The 17,228-nt window shown below is 36.2% G+C and overlaps 1 protein-coding gene across 7 annotated transcripts in view; it reads right to left on the bottom strand.

The window, feature by feature from the left end:
* YEATS2 (YEATS domain containing 2) overlaps positions 1-17,228 on the bottom strand; it is an 85,310-nt gene that overhangs the window by 43,760 nt on the left and 24,322 nt on the right. For all 7 annotated transcript variants that reach the window (XM_045198560.2, XM_053918134.1, XM_053918135.1 and 4 more), the window contains exons 7-11: positions 14,717-14,878; positions 9,384-9,495; positions 6,220-6,264; positions 3,554-3,734; positions 382-621 (exon numbers count right to left, since the gene is read on the bottom strand). In XM_045198560.2, coding sequence (XP_045054495.2) covers positions 382-621; positions 3,554-3,734; positions 6,220-6,264; positions 9,384-9,495; positions 14,717-14,878 — 740 coding nt within the window. The remainder of the gene's footprint in view (positions 1-381; positions 622-3,553; positions 3,735-6,219; positions 6,265-9,383; positions 9,496-14,716; positions 14,879-17,228) is intronic.

Genomic DNA, 17,228 nt, shown 5'->3' with positions numbered 1-17,228 from the left:
AGATATTTCAACTCTACACCAAAAGGCCTCTAGGTGTTTTCTATTACTAGTTGCTCTGGTATCCTTATATAATCCCCCAAATGTAACTCCCACTTTAACATAATCTTAGCAAACATTTTCCTGTGCTGATTCTTAGAGATGAAAACTTGACCTCTTTGAGTTTCATTTCTTGCCTCATTTCTAAAATTGTTTCCATATAGATGATTTTTGGTTTTGCTTTGTGACATCTTTGCTTTTGCTTTGCTAATCAAAAGTGATTACTTGTTAAATAAATGAAAACCCTGCTTAGAACTAAAAAAAAAAATTTTTTTAAGTCACAGTACTTTGTTTTGTCATTCCAACAATTTACACACATCGACTTCACACACATCATCTGTGTACCTGAAACAATCTTGCAGCTCATGGTGATGGGCTGGAAGGATTTCCCAGGTGACTCAGGATTAGGAGCCTGACTCGGTGGCACAATTTTGCAGCTTGATGCTATTGGCTGAAAAGCTGAATTGCCATGAGAACAAAACATAACCTTCTGGGATGTTGTCATTTTGGTGGGTGTTCGTTCCAATGAAGATGGCAAAGAATAAAATGTAGTGTGTCTCTCACTTTCAGTATTGGCTGGGAATCCTGCTTGAAATGAAACAGGTAAATGATAAGTCATTAATCACTTTGAAATAATAAAATCTTACCTTTGTGAGAAAAGAACGAAACAATAAAAACCTTTCATCATTTCAGCAACCATTTAAGCCATTTACTGGTAGTAAAATAAGTACAATCCATGGTTATTTATTATCCCATTATACATTTTGAGATGAAGTGTGTTCAACAATTCATGAACAAAGCAGCATCCAGTCTAGCAGAGGGAAAGGGGCTCCCAGGAGCTGTACGAAATGAAGGCCTTTCAGAGGCAGAAGGGAGCAGGAACGAGGAAGCTGTATGAGCAAAAGGCAAATTGGTTGTGGTGAGGTGACCTTCCTTAGGGGACAGCAGGGGTCTATCAGGCAAACTACCTACCTAGTGCTGACTAGGGGATTCCTGATTGACTGCTTTAAGATTCCATTTCTGGGAGAGGCTGAAACTGTAATTCAGTTTCAGTTTGGTGACATGAGGCTTGATATAAGTGACCCCATTTGAGGCCTGTTGTTTTATTTTTTAACAAATGTAAATATGCATAGAATCATTATTTTGTTAAAATGCTTCTTTAGAAAAATTAGAAAACATAATAACTATAAACCATATATAATATAAAAAGTAGCCCTGGCCAGTGTGGCTCAGTGGATTGAGTGCTGGCCTGGGAACCAACCAAAGGGTTGCCGGTTTGATTCCCAGTAAGGGCACATGCCTGGTTTGTGGGCTAGGTCCCCGGTGAGGGGTGCGGGGGCAGCAACCACACATCAATGTTTCTCTTCCTCTCTTTCTCCCACCCTTCCTCTCTGTCCAGAAATAAATAAACAAAATCATTTCTTAAAAAAGTACACGAGTTCATTGTGTTCTCCCAATTTTTTATATATGAATTGAAATCTGTTTAGAGAAGAAGAAAAACTCAAAAGAAAGCATTCACCTAATCTAATGATGTCCTGTCTTATTAAATACCCATAAAGATGTAATTGAAATTTAAAGAGGAATAAAGTAGAGATTTTATATAAAAACTAAATTATTAATGTCACATGAAAATGTAGGCTAAGAGACTAAACTAATACCATTTAGAATCAATTTTATTTCTTATATGTAAGTTATGTAAGTGAACACTTAAATACTTAAACATTTGTTGATGATGAATCTTAAATTTTAAATAAGATAAGGTATTTAATTAATATTTAAGTTCACACAATTGGGAACCAGACCTGAAAAGTTTCCTGCAACTTATCAGAAGAAACCACTATAATCATCAAAGGATAAAAGGATAATGCTTTTTAATTCCAGAAAAAATATATAATTTTCTTCCACCTGAAAATGTCAAAATTTAATATATTTCTGTATTTACTATATATAATTATAAATAGCTTAACATACCATATTTTTTGGACTGTAAGACGTACTTCCCCTCCAAATTTGGGGGGGAAATAGGGGGTGTGTCTTACAGTTTGAATGTAGCTTACATTTACATTGGTAAAATATTGTTACTTATGTTATTAAATATTTTACCACATTTTTTGCTTCTAATTTCCTCCCCCTTTTTTCCTCCTTAGAACCTAGATGCATCTTATGGCCTGAAAAATACAGTACACGTATCTTTAATTAAAATCTCCTACATATAAAGAACTGCAACTCACTGAATTAGTTGGAATTCTCTACATTTACTAAGAGGGTTCGAGTGCAACAACAGGTTGGAAAGATGTTAAGATCTACGCCCCACAACAGTGACGCTGGACGCAGTCACATCACAGACCTGTTTTCAGATGGTTACTTACAGCTTCTCCATGCTGCGATGAATGAGAAGTAGTTTTTCCATTAATGAAAAAGACTGACGCAATTTAAAAATGAAGGTGTATTTATCTGCTTGATATTAAATGATAGTTCCCTACGCTGGATTGAGAAGTCTTTATTAAGGTAAAAACAGGTCTTTCCCTCTTCTTTGCCATATTTTTAATGTCTATCTTCTCTCTAATTGGTTGTTAAAATACCCATATTCTTCCCCTGTGAGACAAATCTACAAACCCAAACTGGAGCAGAAAGTCAGTTTAATGATACTTCAATGATACAAGCCCCAATCTTATGGACTTGGATAAGCCTTGCTTTTCTGAGTTAACTGTTGTAAAAAGAAGCCTCAAGGGACAAAAGCATTTGACAGAGAAAATGGTTTTACAAAGTTTGTGCTGTAAAATCCAACATTAATACTGCAAAATCAGGACCGAAGTTTTTGTTAGGGAACCATCCAGCTGTACAGGAAATGTTTACGGGTGCATTTACCTGGAGAGAAGGAGGTGGCAGGGTGACGCTACTTACCATTAGTGCATCTCACAGTGGAAGAGGTTTTGTTTCTCCCTGCTTAGCTGTAACTGAGACTTGTGTTCAAGTCTCCTTCTTTAATGCCCACATAGGTTTGTTCATTGATTTTTCCAATTCACTACCATTAAATTGACGTTTTGTTCTATTTTCTCATGTGGGATGAACAGTACCTATTCCTTAATTAATGATTTGTCATACTTAAATAAGATTTTTGGACTGGTCTAGTTTACAACACTGATTTACTCAAGTATATCCTGGAGAGAAGGAGCACAACTTTTTGTTAAATCTACAAAAATAGCAATATGGCCACAGAAAACGAAGGTAATTTCTTTTAAGAAAACTTAATGCATTTTAGTGAGTTTTGTATTCTATAAAATATTAGTAGAGCTTAATGAAAAATATTTTCTGAGGTGAGTAAGCATTTGGGCATTTTCATAGTAGAGGTGTGTAGTAGAGGCAGCATGCCCACTGACGGAAAGTTTCCACACACTCTAAGTCTCTGAAGGCATCAGTTCAATATTTTATTATGCAAATGAGAGAAAGGAATGCCCCAGAATGACTCCTCCATATAAGGAAAACATACATTTCCATACAAGGAAAAATATATTACCTTTCTCCACAGAGGTATCGGGTACGGGCTCATGAGACTGCTTTATGGGTGAGGACGCCTTCACTGGGGCTGGAATGGTCAAAGGCAAAGATGGTGGGGCATCTGAGACGTCTGACTCAGAGGACTGAGGGTAAATGGAGTCTTCTCCAAGAGAGTGCCGGTGGAGCTCAACATCCACTACCTACAAAACCGGGCAATAACTGGGCTCAGGAATTCATCATCAGTGTCCCAGAAAGCCCCAAACCTTCTAAGAATGTGGTACTCTTAAGAGATATGACAAATGATTTCTAAAAATACTTGAAAGGCAATTTCAATCTCAAGAACTAGAGAATTATCCCAGAATAGAATCTATTCTGGCTTTATAGGTAATTTAGTAAAACCAATCATAAAATTGGGGTCTTTCCATCTGTTGTTTCAATGCCTTAGAACACTCTTCCCCCAAATCTCTGCATGTCTGCTTCCTTCTCACCATTAGGTCTCAATCACATGTTATCTTTTCAGACCTTCCCTAACCAACCTAACTAAAGCAAGACTCTTGTCCCCCAGCTATTCTCTATTGCACTTATTTGTAAATGAAACCTCATTCACTTTTATGCTTACTGTATACCTTCTCCCGTGCTCAACAGAACCAAGAATGTAACTTCTTGAGTATAGCAGCTATCTGCGCAGAAATCTGTATGCCCACTAACTGGACCAGTTCCTGGCATACAGTATGTGCTCAACAAATATCTTCTGATATAACACAGCACATTTCCCTAAACAGAGTAATATTTAACTAGCTAATTATAATTATAATGGCTACTGCTGATATATCATGAATACCAAAAAAGTGGGGGAGGTGGTAAGAAAAGGAAAAAACAAAGTTGGAGGTCTCACACTTTCTGATTTCAAAATTTACAATTACAAAGCCACAGCACTTGAAAGTGTGGTACTGGCATAAAGAAAGGCATACTGGAATAGAACACATCCTCACATACACGGTCGAATGATTTTTGACAAGGATGCCAAGACCACTCAATGTGAGGACAGTATCAACAGAACAGTGCTGAGAAAACTGGAGATCCACATGCATTAGCATGAAGGTGGAGCTTTACCTTATATCATATATGAAAATTAATTCAAAATGGATCAAAGACCAAAAGATAAGACCTAAAACAATAGATCTCTTAGAAGAAATATAGGGGCAAAGCTTCATACACTGGCTTTGGAATGATTTCTTGGAAATGACACAAAAAACAGGCAACAGAAGAAAAAAATAGATAAAGTGAACTATGTCAAAACTAAAAACTTTTGCCCTCATTGGTGTGGCTCAGTGGATTGAGAGTGGGCTGCGAACCAAAGGGTTGCCGGCTCAATTCCCAGTCAGGGCACACTCCTGGGTTGCAGGCCAGGTCCCAAGTTGGGGGTTCATGAGAGGAACCACACATTGATGTTTCTTTCCCTCCCTTCCCCTCTCTTTTAAAATAAATAAAATTTAAAAATCTTAAAAAAACCCCTAAAAACTTTTGTGCATCAAAGGATACAATCAATAGAGAAAAAAGGTAACCCCACATAATAGGAGAAAATATTTGTAAATCATATATTTGATATGAAACTAATATCAAGAATATAGAAAGAACTCCTAAAACTCAACAATGAAAAACCAAATAACCTGATTCAAAAATGGGTAAAGGCCTTGAAGACAGCTCTCCAAAGATATACAAAAGACCAATAAACCCATGAAAAGATGCTCAACATCAATCAACATTAGGGAAATACAAACCAAACTCACAAGGAAATACCACTGCATACTCACTAAGATAACTACTACCAAAAAGACATAAAATGACAAGTGCTGGAGAACTGGAACCCTTACACACTGTATATAAAATGGGGCTGCTGCTATGGAGAACAGTGTGGCAGTTCCTCAAAAAAATTAAAACAGCCCTGGCTGGGTAGCTCAGTTGGTTAGAGCATCGTCCTGATACGCCAAGATTGCGGTTCAATTCCCACTCAGGACACGTACAAGAAACAACTAATGAACGCACAAACAAATGAAACAACAAATTGATGTTTCTCATTCTCTCCCCCTCCCTCTCTCTCTAAAAGCAACTTAAAAAATTTAAAAACCGAATACAGTATTAGCCAGCAATCTCACTTCTATTTATCCATCCAAAAGAATTAAAAGCAAGGACTTGATCAAATAGACTCACATTCTTAACAGCATTATTCATAAAGCCAAAGGATGTAAGCAACTCTAGTGCTCTCTGACAAATAAATGGATAAACAAAATATGGTATGTAATACAATGGAACATTACTCAGGCTTTTCTGGAAAGAAATTCTGACACACGCTACAACATGGATGAACCTTGAGAACATTATGGTAAGTGAAACATGCCACTTACAAAACAACAACAACAAACACTGTATGATTCACTTATATTGTATCTAGAACAGTCAAATTCATAGACAGAAAGTAGAAGGGTGGCTGCTAGGGGCTGGGGGCAGAGGAGAATGCTTGAAAATTGTCAATTTTATGAGTATTTTACCACATCTAAAAAAATAGACAAAAAGGGTGATATAAACTATTTTTTTTAATTTTAGCACTCATTTTTTTCTAACTAAAAATGAAAATCAATTTTCAGTCTACTTGTTTCCAAAAAATACTGTAGGAAAAAAACCTACCGTCTCTGCTCCAAGAGTCTGTAAGCCAGTATACGTTCTATCCAGCTATTAAAAAAGACAAAAAGAAAGAGTTCAGGTTCACTGGCTTACTTATAAATCTTAAGATGCAATCTTATCTAAACCTTTTTCACCCCAAGTCTTCACAACATAGAATCTACTTTTTCATAATATAAACTATCAATTCATCACTTCGACAAAAACCTCCCTGATATTCTGGGGGAAAACTGAGTAAAATTAATACAAATAATCCAGACACATAGGTAGTTATTATACTTATAATATAAACTATACATTTCTAACAACCCAATCTAGGGACAATCTAAAAATGGAGGCAGATGTTTACTGCAGCCTTATCTATGACCACAGAGAACAAAAGCAGCATAAACCTCCAGCTATAGAGGAATGCTTAAGAAGTAAACCACGAACCACCAATCTGTGCAGTACTATGCAGCCTTAGATCATGTTTACAAAAACTATGTAAAAATACTTTAGGCTACATCATTTTCATATTTTCTAGTTTATAAAAATAATCTCTCTGTAACCTGCACTGTTTCATTCTTGGGACCACATTTTAAGGGAGACATTGATAAAACAGAACTGTTATCAAATGGCAAGAGGAACTATTTCTAGTTGAAAGCATTGCATACAAGAAATGTTACAAGAACAGGTTTTGCCTGGAGAAGAAATGACTTAGGAGAGTCCTGAGTGCTGTCGCTGAACATTTTTAGGGTTCCTGTAAAACAAAGAAAGTCCTGCTCTGTGCTACTCCAGGAATCAAAGTAGGACAAATGAGATCACGACTTTTTAAAGGCAGTTTTATGAAAGACCCTCCCAAACATGTATTTACTAAATACAGAAAGTGTGGCAGCAGTAAGTGGGTTAGCTGGGAATCACTGTGCTTCATGGTGACTGGTGGGAACACGTTATATGACTACTTGTCAGGGCTGCAGGATATGGCAATTTCATGCATTCTGGGCACTTTAAATTCTACATAGCTCTTAGACTAGTTTAATATTTAATGTAAGCATTACAGTATCAAATATAGATTGGCATGTACTACAGAATTCAGAATACAGAGAGATCACTATGGGCTTAACTAGCCAAGAAAAGTTATTGGAACTTGAAGAATGGAAAGAATTCAGACAAGCATTCCAGGAGAAGAGCATGAAAGAAATCACAGGAGAAGGCCCAGGGCGTTCCTAGCACAGGAACAGACTGACCTGGCTGGAGCAGGATGCTCATGCAGGGTACTCATGTGGGGTAATTTAGGGGAAGTGTGTTCAGTCAAAATGTGAAGAGTCCTGAACAGTGGGCAGGGGAGTCTGAACTTGAACAACAGGAACTTAATCAAGGTTTCTCAGAGAGGAATGCCGTAACAGTTCTAGTTTAGAAAACCTAATCTGATGGTGGTGTGAAGAATGAACTGAGGGACAAAGACCATTTAAAGGGCAGAATATAAGAAAGATTATGAAGAAAGAATAGTCTGCAACTGAATATTTAGAATAAAGAGGGAAGAATAAAAACTAACTCTGAGGGTTAACACAGAAAAAACAGGAAAAATGGTACTCCAGTCCAAACAGACACCACATGATCACAATGCAGGTGCGAAGGGCTCAAGGCCAATCTATACGTGATAAATAGTAAATCTAAGTTTTCCAAACACTTGACAAGAAATGCTTTAAATATGTCATTTTAAAATACTGTGTCTCAGTCTTCCATCAGGAACTGAGTGATATGGACAGTACAAATATGTATGAAAGCTATGCGAACATCTTCCTTTATTTTAGGGAGAAGGGCTGGGCGCAGTGCAATGTAAGATGGTACGTAAAAACTAATTTAGGCCTTCGTCTAAGTGGGACCATATTTTGCCCCTTTGGACAAAGTGACTGTTCTTTATTTGGTCTGAGTTCTTCTATGAGGTCGTAAAGCAACCCAGTCTTCCTGTAATCTCTAGACAACAATTTGCACGTGAAGCTGAGCAGTGTGGTATTACAATAACTGCGCAGAAAGCAATGGAGGGCAGATCTCACTATGCCCTCCGGTGAAAAGAGGCATCTGTGGAACAAAGGGAACAAAGGCGAAATCCTGCGGATGTCCTCAGATTCGTTCAGTTCAGTTCTGGGAGTCATGAACAGGAACGATGTGCTAGGCTACAAGTAAGGGTGCTTTGGAGGAAGTTTAACTTTAGGAAATGGATAGAAGACGACTACAGAGAGGGCCTAGAGGAACATTAAAAAAATTGTCTTCTAACTGCAAAAGTTAAATATGTTTACTAAAATCAGAAAAATACTTTAAAAAATACAGGAAAAAAGGGCAGGGGAAATAGCCTACAATGTCATTCAATTATGTACTCCAACGTCTGCCATATTTCTATTGTGCTTTTTTAAAGTCATGGTTGACCTCATACCATACATAGTTTTATAATTTGTGTTTTTTGCTTACTATATAATGGTAATTTCCCCCCAGGCATAGGAAATACTTTGTGAAATAAAATTTATAACAGCTGCATAACATCACATGGATGTATCAGTCAAGGATTTCTGACAATACAAATCAAAAGTACTGCAACCGTGTATAGTGTTTTACATTTCCTAAAACACGTTCACTTCAATCTCTACCTTTAGGAGATACACAAATTTGTTATACTTTTGAGATAAACAGACAAGGATTACTATAGTAACCCCTCAGTAAAGTCGTTGATAGGTTCCGCAACTTTAAGGGAAACATAGTGTAACGAAACCAAACAGACTAGAGGCTAACTACTATAAACAAGAAGAGTTGGGCTCCTATGATATCTCAGCATTATGACACTGAACAAAATGTTATTTTGAGAACTTTCAATATTTGCCTCATTTTATAGAAAAGTAAGTAGATTAAAATATAAAGAAGATTACCCCCAGGTAACACAGTTACAGTGAGCTCTGGTCAGAAATTCAAGTGTCCAGTTTGCCTTTTTAAAGAATGACATTCAATTGTAAATACAGACCCTCCCTCAACCTTCTGAAGACAAGTGTTACAGCAATAAGCACAGCACACTCAAAAAGATTTATCCTGTTTCCACTATCCTTGGCCTGGCTGCTTCTCTCAGAAGGCCTAACCTACTATGTTAAGTATCAGGTGAAAGAGATACTTCATTTCCAGGGAGCAATGTTTTATTACAATACCTTCAGATTATGTATGATATCTATCCGCTTGTTCTGGCTGTCCTTAAAGTGAACTTGAACTCTGACAGGAAATTCACCCCAGCCTCTTCTGGTCAGGTGAAAAGGAGGCTCTCTAGGGAAAAGCAGATATTGACACATTATCCATGTGCAATCATTCTAGAGGAAAAGTTTTCTCATAATGGGTAAGTTAGAAATTCACATCCTTCTGACAGTCATTTACATTTCCTTATTTGAAGCTAAATCAATATGTTGCATTATGCTAAAATGTTAAATTATAAAAGAAAAAGAAAAAAATCAACTCAAACCTACATTAAATTTTCAATTACTGGATACTCAGAGCTAAGGCACTTAGACAATTTAATCCAATGTCATTAGTTTCACAAAGAACTAAAGTGATTTGATGAATGTCACAATATTAGAATCAGAATCCTTGATTGCTGCTTGGCAGACATAGGCTGTGAAGTATATGTTCCCTATCCCAGACACTCATATTTATTCCTCCACTCTGGCAAAAAACAAAATAAATCATAAATACTCATTTTGAACGTGAGAATTTACTTGAATGTATCTGCTGAGAGCACTTAAAAGATCCTATGTTCACAATATGATCTCCCCCAAATAGTGACTATGATTTTTGAGGATAGAGAGAAACGTGTATGAATGCTAATTAGACTAAAGAATTTTCAGTCAAAACGTAATCTGTAAAGAAAAGAAAAAGGAAAATTGATGAAAAAAGACTGGCAAGCTTTTAATAATTGGTGTTCAGTACATGAGGGTTCCATCTACTCTGCTTTTGTATATGTTTGAAATTTTGTATATGTTTGACATTTCCATAATATAAAATTTAAAAATGTAGTTGAGTCCTGGCTGGTGTGGCTCAGTGGAATGAGTGCCAGCCTGCAATCCAAGGGGTCCCCAGTTCGATTCGTAGTCAGGGCACTTGCATGAGTTGTAGGCTAGGTCTCTAGTTGGGGGCATGCGAGAAGCAACCAACTGATGTATCTCTCGCACATCAATGTTTCTCTCCCCCTCTTCCTCCCTTCCCCTCTCCCTAAAATTAATAATAAAAATCTTTTAAAAACTTTAATTGAGAGACCTCCATGTATTCAAAAATAATACTGTTTAAGTCACTGGGGAAAAGAGAAAATGCTTTAAAATGAAAATGATCGTTATGAATCACGAGCTTGGAGTTACTGAAACGAGGATGCTAAAATTGCAGGGAGAAAGGAACTTTCAGTGGGATGTGCTTTTGGAAAGCTACGGAGGGACCTGAATGCAGTAAGGGCAGAGTCCAAGAACACAACCTGAGAGGAGTCTAACTACAGACCTGAATTATGAAGCACAGAGCCAGAGGTTACCAGGAGAGCTCAAGGCAGTAAACTCCCTGAGTATGAAAGTGCCCTGGAAAGCAGAGAAAGCAACAGCTATGCTACGAACCAGAGGAAAAAGAAAGCAAAGAAAACTAGAGTGCCCCGGATGGAAGAAACCAGCTGAACACCAGTTGAGTTAGTAAGAGAAGTAGCCACGATATTAGTAAAGATTCAGACAGAAATGAAAAGATAGGCTTGGTTTCGTCTCCCTTCTTCTTTTAAAATATTTATTTATTTTAAAGAGAGGGGAAGGGAGGGAGAAAGGGAGAGAAACATCAATGCAAGAGAGAAACATTGATTGGCTGCCTGACTGGGGACTGAACCTGCAAGCTAGGCACGTGCTCTGCCAGGAACCAAACCAGTGACCCTCTGTTTTGCTGGATGATGCCCCACTAACTAAGCCATGTCGTCAGGGTTCAGATCCTTTCTTGGTTGCCAAATCACAAACAAAAACAAGACAAAAAAAGACAGGCTTGGGTCAAATGAAAAGTTCAACTCATGACAGGTTGAAAAGGGATCCAAAGCAAGAGATACAGTGGGGCCTAGAGGCATGGTGGACTTCAAAAGAGTAAAGAAAATGCTATCCATAAATTTGGTCATTTAAATTCCAGTAAAGCTAAATGGACAGGCTAAATTTATTTTGCAACAATCAGCAATTATACTGGTTGTATGCTGAATTTCTCTTATCATGGATATAGTAAATTAGCTGTGTTCCCCAACTTACATACAAAGGCTAAACTCTAGTGAATGCACAGGAAGAGAAAGAACTGCTACCAGGGAAGACAGACAAATGGCATAGAAGAGGGTATTTTAATGATATGAAACTGCGTAACTGTCACAAAATGAACTTCATTTACTATAAACAGAAAATACTCCAGATGGGTAAGATGAAATTTAAAGAAGAGCTAGAGTATGAGCTTTTCCTTGCATTTTCTCAGACTGTCATAATACATCTTATTAAGTATGATTTAGTATACCTTTACCTTCAGATTAGTAAAGATTTCTTAGTGAACTCAATTTCCCATAATTACCCATATTAGCATAATATTTGGGGTTTTTTTTAGAGATGGGGGGGAGAGAAAAACATCCATATGAGAAAGAAACGTCAATGGTTGCCTCCTGTATGTGCCCAGACTGGTGATCGAACTCACAACCTTTTGGTTATGGGACAATGCTCCAACCAAGCCACACTGGCCAGGGCCATATGATACTTTTTTACAACTTAAAATCAGTGTTTTACAAATTTCTAATTCTTGGGGTGAGAAATGAAGAAATAGGCACTGATTTGCCTTGTTAATGTAATGAGTTTTTAATGCCATTTTTTGGTAAATCAGATATTTATCATCAACAAAAATATGGTTAATACATTTTAAACAATTCACATGATGGATATTAAATAAAATCTTTTACCAAACAGTGTGCTTATTTTTTTACCACATAAGACGTAAGGAAATTTCTTATGATATGACAATAAAACACATATTTTTTATTATTTATATTTTTATAGACATAGCACTTTAAAAAAAACCTCTATTGATTTTAGAGAGACAGGAAGGGAGAGAGAAACATCAATGTGAGAGAGAACCATCAACTGGTTACCTCCCATACACACCCTAATCGGGGATTGAACATGTGCCCTGACTGGGAATTGAACCCCCAACCTTTTGGTATATGGGACAATGCTAAACCACACAAGCCAGGGCTAGACACAGTACTTTTTAAACTCATCTGTTTCTTACCAAACTCACTAAAATATCTGTATTAGAATCCTGGGCTAATTTGGAGTTAGGTTATCTAAACTCAGAAAGTATTATCACTCTAGCAGCTATCTTAAACTATAAAACATTGTTAATATCCCAAGCATTCAAGTAAATGATCATTTACTATAATTTAACCTCTGGAAGAAAGTAGGACAGAAAGTATTAACTGAGGAAGGAAACTCTGAGTTATGTCCTGAAGGATGAAGGGCAGACCTTTAGAAAGATGGCCACACTGTGTACGCACGTGTACAAAGACAGACAATAGGAAGACAGCATTCCTGACAGAGAAAACAAGTCTAAGTCACCAGCACAATTCAAAAAGAGGCCTGATGAGCCATGTAAGGCATTTCCCAAAGGTTTCATGAATCATGATAATAGACTTAAATCACAAAGTCTTTTCAACACTAATGTTTGAGAGCCTAAGAATAAAATTGTTCCTTTAGCAGTTAAGCTCTACGATTAGAATAAAACAGTGTATCAACACTTTTTGGAGGTTCTACCCAGTGAAATATGTCAAGAAAATAATGTTTTATAAACAGCAAAATGAAGCAAGTCTTATTTGTATTGGAATACAACTACACTGATTGATTTTCCTGGGTAGACAGCGATAGATACAATATCATAAAAAATGTGAAAATTAGTCATTAACTCAATGCAATTTCAAACTATAACCTGACAACTGTATTTTAAGCAAAGTGGAACAACATATATACTCAAGAATGGCCAAGAAAAAAATTTTAGAATAGGGGAATGTACTCTTACCAAATATCAAAATACACTATAAACCAAGAGTTAAAATAGCATACTGGTATGGGAATAAAAATTATTAACAGAGTCTAGCATTGAATCTATGTTTATATGAGAATTTAGTGTATTAAATGTAGGAAAAGGACAGATCAACTGGTAAAACTGATGTTGGGACAATTATCGTGTATATGATGTAGACAAAGTGTAGCACCTACAAAAAAATCTCAAGTATTCCACTTTCTGACCACCAACTCCTATCTTTCCAGCTGCTTTCCCAATCCAACTATCCTTCACCCCCACTGGGACTCTCATTTCTTGCCCACACCAATTTTCACTACCCATCACTGCTCTTGAACAGTTTCCTTCTCTCCTTATTCAGCTTAGAATCTATGGTATAATCACAAACATATCTTTATTATTAAAGTGAGGAAACTGATGAACTTAGAGGTCAGGGTTTTGGATGAATTGTCTACACGCAGGTCAGTCCTTAAAAATGATGGCAAGTGTATTGGTAGAGAGAAAATCCATATGCTCAGTACGAAAACCTTTTGCAAGAGGGGAGTGACTAAAAAATTAGTAAATGCCTGCAACAAGGAAGAGAAGCAAGTTATACAATGCTTTTAACAAGCTGAGGGCTTTTTTCATGGGAGGAAAGAAAAGGTGACATGGAAGCCACAAACAGGAGCAAGAAAGACACAAACCCTACCCTACATCCAATGGTACATGGGGGGTGAGGGGAAAAGAGCAGCCGCCACGCGAACGTTGTTCTCAGGAGAAGTGGTATTCTCAGGAGATAGGCGTGTTTTGTTTAAGAGTCAGGAGTAGAAGGCATGTTCTGAACAGAGGTGAGGATATAGGAGATTTTCCCGATAATACACCACAACCATTTCCACAATACATTCACACAATGAAAGTATATGTGACAATGTAACATCAAATAAAGATATAAAGACTACTCCTTAATAAAACAAATTTCAGAATTGTATATATAAATATGCATAAAAATCATTCCATCTTTGTGACTAATAACAACAGCAACAACTATAATACATACAAAATATACTTCTGAGAGGATAAGATCACGAGCAACTTTCAACATTAAATGTTTCTGTAATGCTAAAATCCTATATTTAATTGTTATATTCTGTTAGTCATAAAAAACAGTAACCTTTTTACTTTTATCTATATAAACAACAAGTTATTTCCAGAGGAGAGCAGAGCCAGCTAATACAGTTTGTATGGTAATAACCTGACAGGAGGGGACAGCAGCTGTTCAGTGAAATAGCAATAATCTCTAAGAGGGAACTACAGCTAAAACTACATTGTGACTAAAAGCCAAAACTGAGTAAGCTATTAATAATACAAGAATTTCAAGGGAGTGCTTACAAGTTAAATCACGTTTCTTCCAGTCCAATAAAGCTGTACTTCTTAGGTTAAATAATGCAAGAATGCTTACCTAACTTCCACAAGGTCATTGGGTTTATAGCTGGGATGGAGGAAGAACCAAACTTTCTTGACAAAATGATTAATGCTGGGTTCTCTACGAGACCCTCGGACGTACACCATCCATTTGTGGGTTGACTGGTCATTTTCTTCTCTTTTATCAGGAGGTATATACCTAAAGGAGAAGAAAGAAATCAAAAGAGAAATAAAAAAATGTTGAGACAACTGAAATGGCAATACAACACATTAAAACTTAAGAGATGCAGGAAAAGCAGTTCTAAGAAGGAAGTTTATACCAATAAAAGCCTACATGAAGAAAAAAGAAAGATCTCAAATTAAAACCTAACTTTACATCCTAAGGAACTAGAAAAAGTAAAATAAACTAAGCCCAAAGTTAGTAGAAGAAAGGGAATAACAAAGACTAAAGGAGACTAAAGTGACAATAAAAAAGATAAAAGAAACTAGGAGCTGGTTTTTTAAAAAGATAAACAAAATTGAAAGACCTTTAGCAACATTTAGCAAGAAAAAAGAGGACTCGAATACAATTATAAATGAAAGAGGTGCTGCAACTGATACCACACAGACACCAGGAATTGTAAGACTATTAACAATTATATGCCAGAATATTGGACATCCTAGAAGAAATTAATAAATTCCTAGAAACATATACCCTAGCGAGACTGAGTCATAAAAATATAGAAAATTGGAACAAATACTAGTTAGGAGATTTAATCAGTAATCAAAAAACCTCCCAACAAAGAAAATTCTAGGACCAGATGGCTTAAAGGGTAAATTCTACCAAATACTTAAGGAAGAATTGACAGCAATACTTCTCAAATTCCTCCAAAAACAGATGAGGAGGGTACACTTAGAAACTCATTTTACAAAGCCACCAAAGCCAAACAAGGACACTACAAGAAAAGAAAATTACAGGCCAATATAGGTAAAAACACTCCACAAAATATTAGCAAACAAAACTCAAGAGTACATTAAAAGGATCAAACACTATGATGAAGTGGAATTTACTCCAGGGATGCAAGGAAGCTTGACAGCCATAAATGAATCAATGTGATGATATACCACATTCATGAAATGAAGGATAAAAATCATATAATCATCTTAACAGATGCCAAAAAGACATTTGACAAAATCAACATCCATTCGTGATAAAAACTCAGTAAACTGGGTGTAGAGAGAGCATACCTCAACATAATAAAGGTCATATATAACAAGCCCACAGCTAATATCATATTCAAAGGTGAAAATACTAAAAGCTTTTCTCTAACATCAAGAACACAAGGATACTCATTTTCTCTACTTTTATTCAACACAGTATTGGAAGTCCTACAAGAGTAATCAGGCAAGAAAAGGAAATAAATCAGAAAGGAAGAAGTAAAAGTGTCTCCATCTGCATATAACATGATATAGTATATAGAAAATCCTAAAGATTCTCCCCCAAAACTGTTAGAACAAACAAATTCAGTAAAGTTACAGGACATAAAATTAACATAAAAAATCAGTTGTGGTTCTATACATTAATAAAATATCAAAATGAAAAATTGAGATAATTAAATTTATAATAGCATCAAAAACAATAAAATACTTAGCAATAAATTTTCACCAAAAAGAAGAGAGACCTGTACACTGAAAACTACAGAAGACACAAATAAATGGAAAGACATTACATGTTCATGGATTAGAAAAACATCATTAAAATATCCACACTACCCAAAGAGGTCTACAGATTCAATGCAATGCCTATCAAAATTCCAAGGGTCTTTTTCACAGAAATAGAAAAAAACAATCCAGAAATCTGTATGGAAAAAAGGACAAAGCTGGAGGAATCCCACTGACTGATGATTTCAAATTATACTACAAAGGTACAGTAAGTAAAACAGTATGGTACTGGCATAAAAACAGACACATGATCAATGGAACAGAATAGAGCCCAGAAATAAACCCATGCATATATGATTTATATACACAACAAAGGAGCTAATATATTCAACAGGGAAAGGATAGTCTCAAACAATGGTGCTGGGAAAACTGGACAGCCATGTACAAAAGAATGAAACCCCATCTGCACCATAGACAAAAATGAACTCAAAATAGATTAATGACTCAAATTTAAGACCTACAACAAACAAACAAACAAAATCCTAAAAGAAAACATAGGGAGTAAGCTCTTTGACACTAGTCTGACAAATGACTTTTGGATTTGACACAAAAGCAAAGGCAACAAAAGCAAAACCAAACAAGTGGGGCTTCATCAAAGTAAAAAGCTTCTTCACAGGAAAGGAAATCATCAACAAAATGAAAAAGTAACTTATAAAATGGGGGGAAAAGCTTGCAAATCATATATCTAATAAGGAGTTAATATTCAAAATAAGTAAAGGAGTCATATAACTCGATAGCCCCCCCCAAAACAAACAAACAAAAAACTGATTTAAAAGTGGAGGAACAGACATTTTTTTCTGAAGACATACAAATGGTTAACAGGTACATGAGAAACTGTTCAATATCAC

The sequence above is a fragment of the Desmodus rotundus genome, chromosome 2 (assembly GCF_022682495.2).
Source record: "Desmodus rotundus isolate HL8 chromosome 2, HLdesRot8A.1, whole genome shotgun sequence".
Taxonomy (NCBI): domain Eukaryota; kingdom Metazoa; phylum Chordata; class Mammalia; order Chiroptera; family Phyllostomidae; genus Desmodus; species Desmodus rotundus.
Note: the sequence above shows the minus strand (reverse complement) of the source record. Positions and strands in the feature narration are given on the sequence as shown.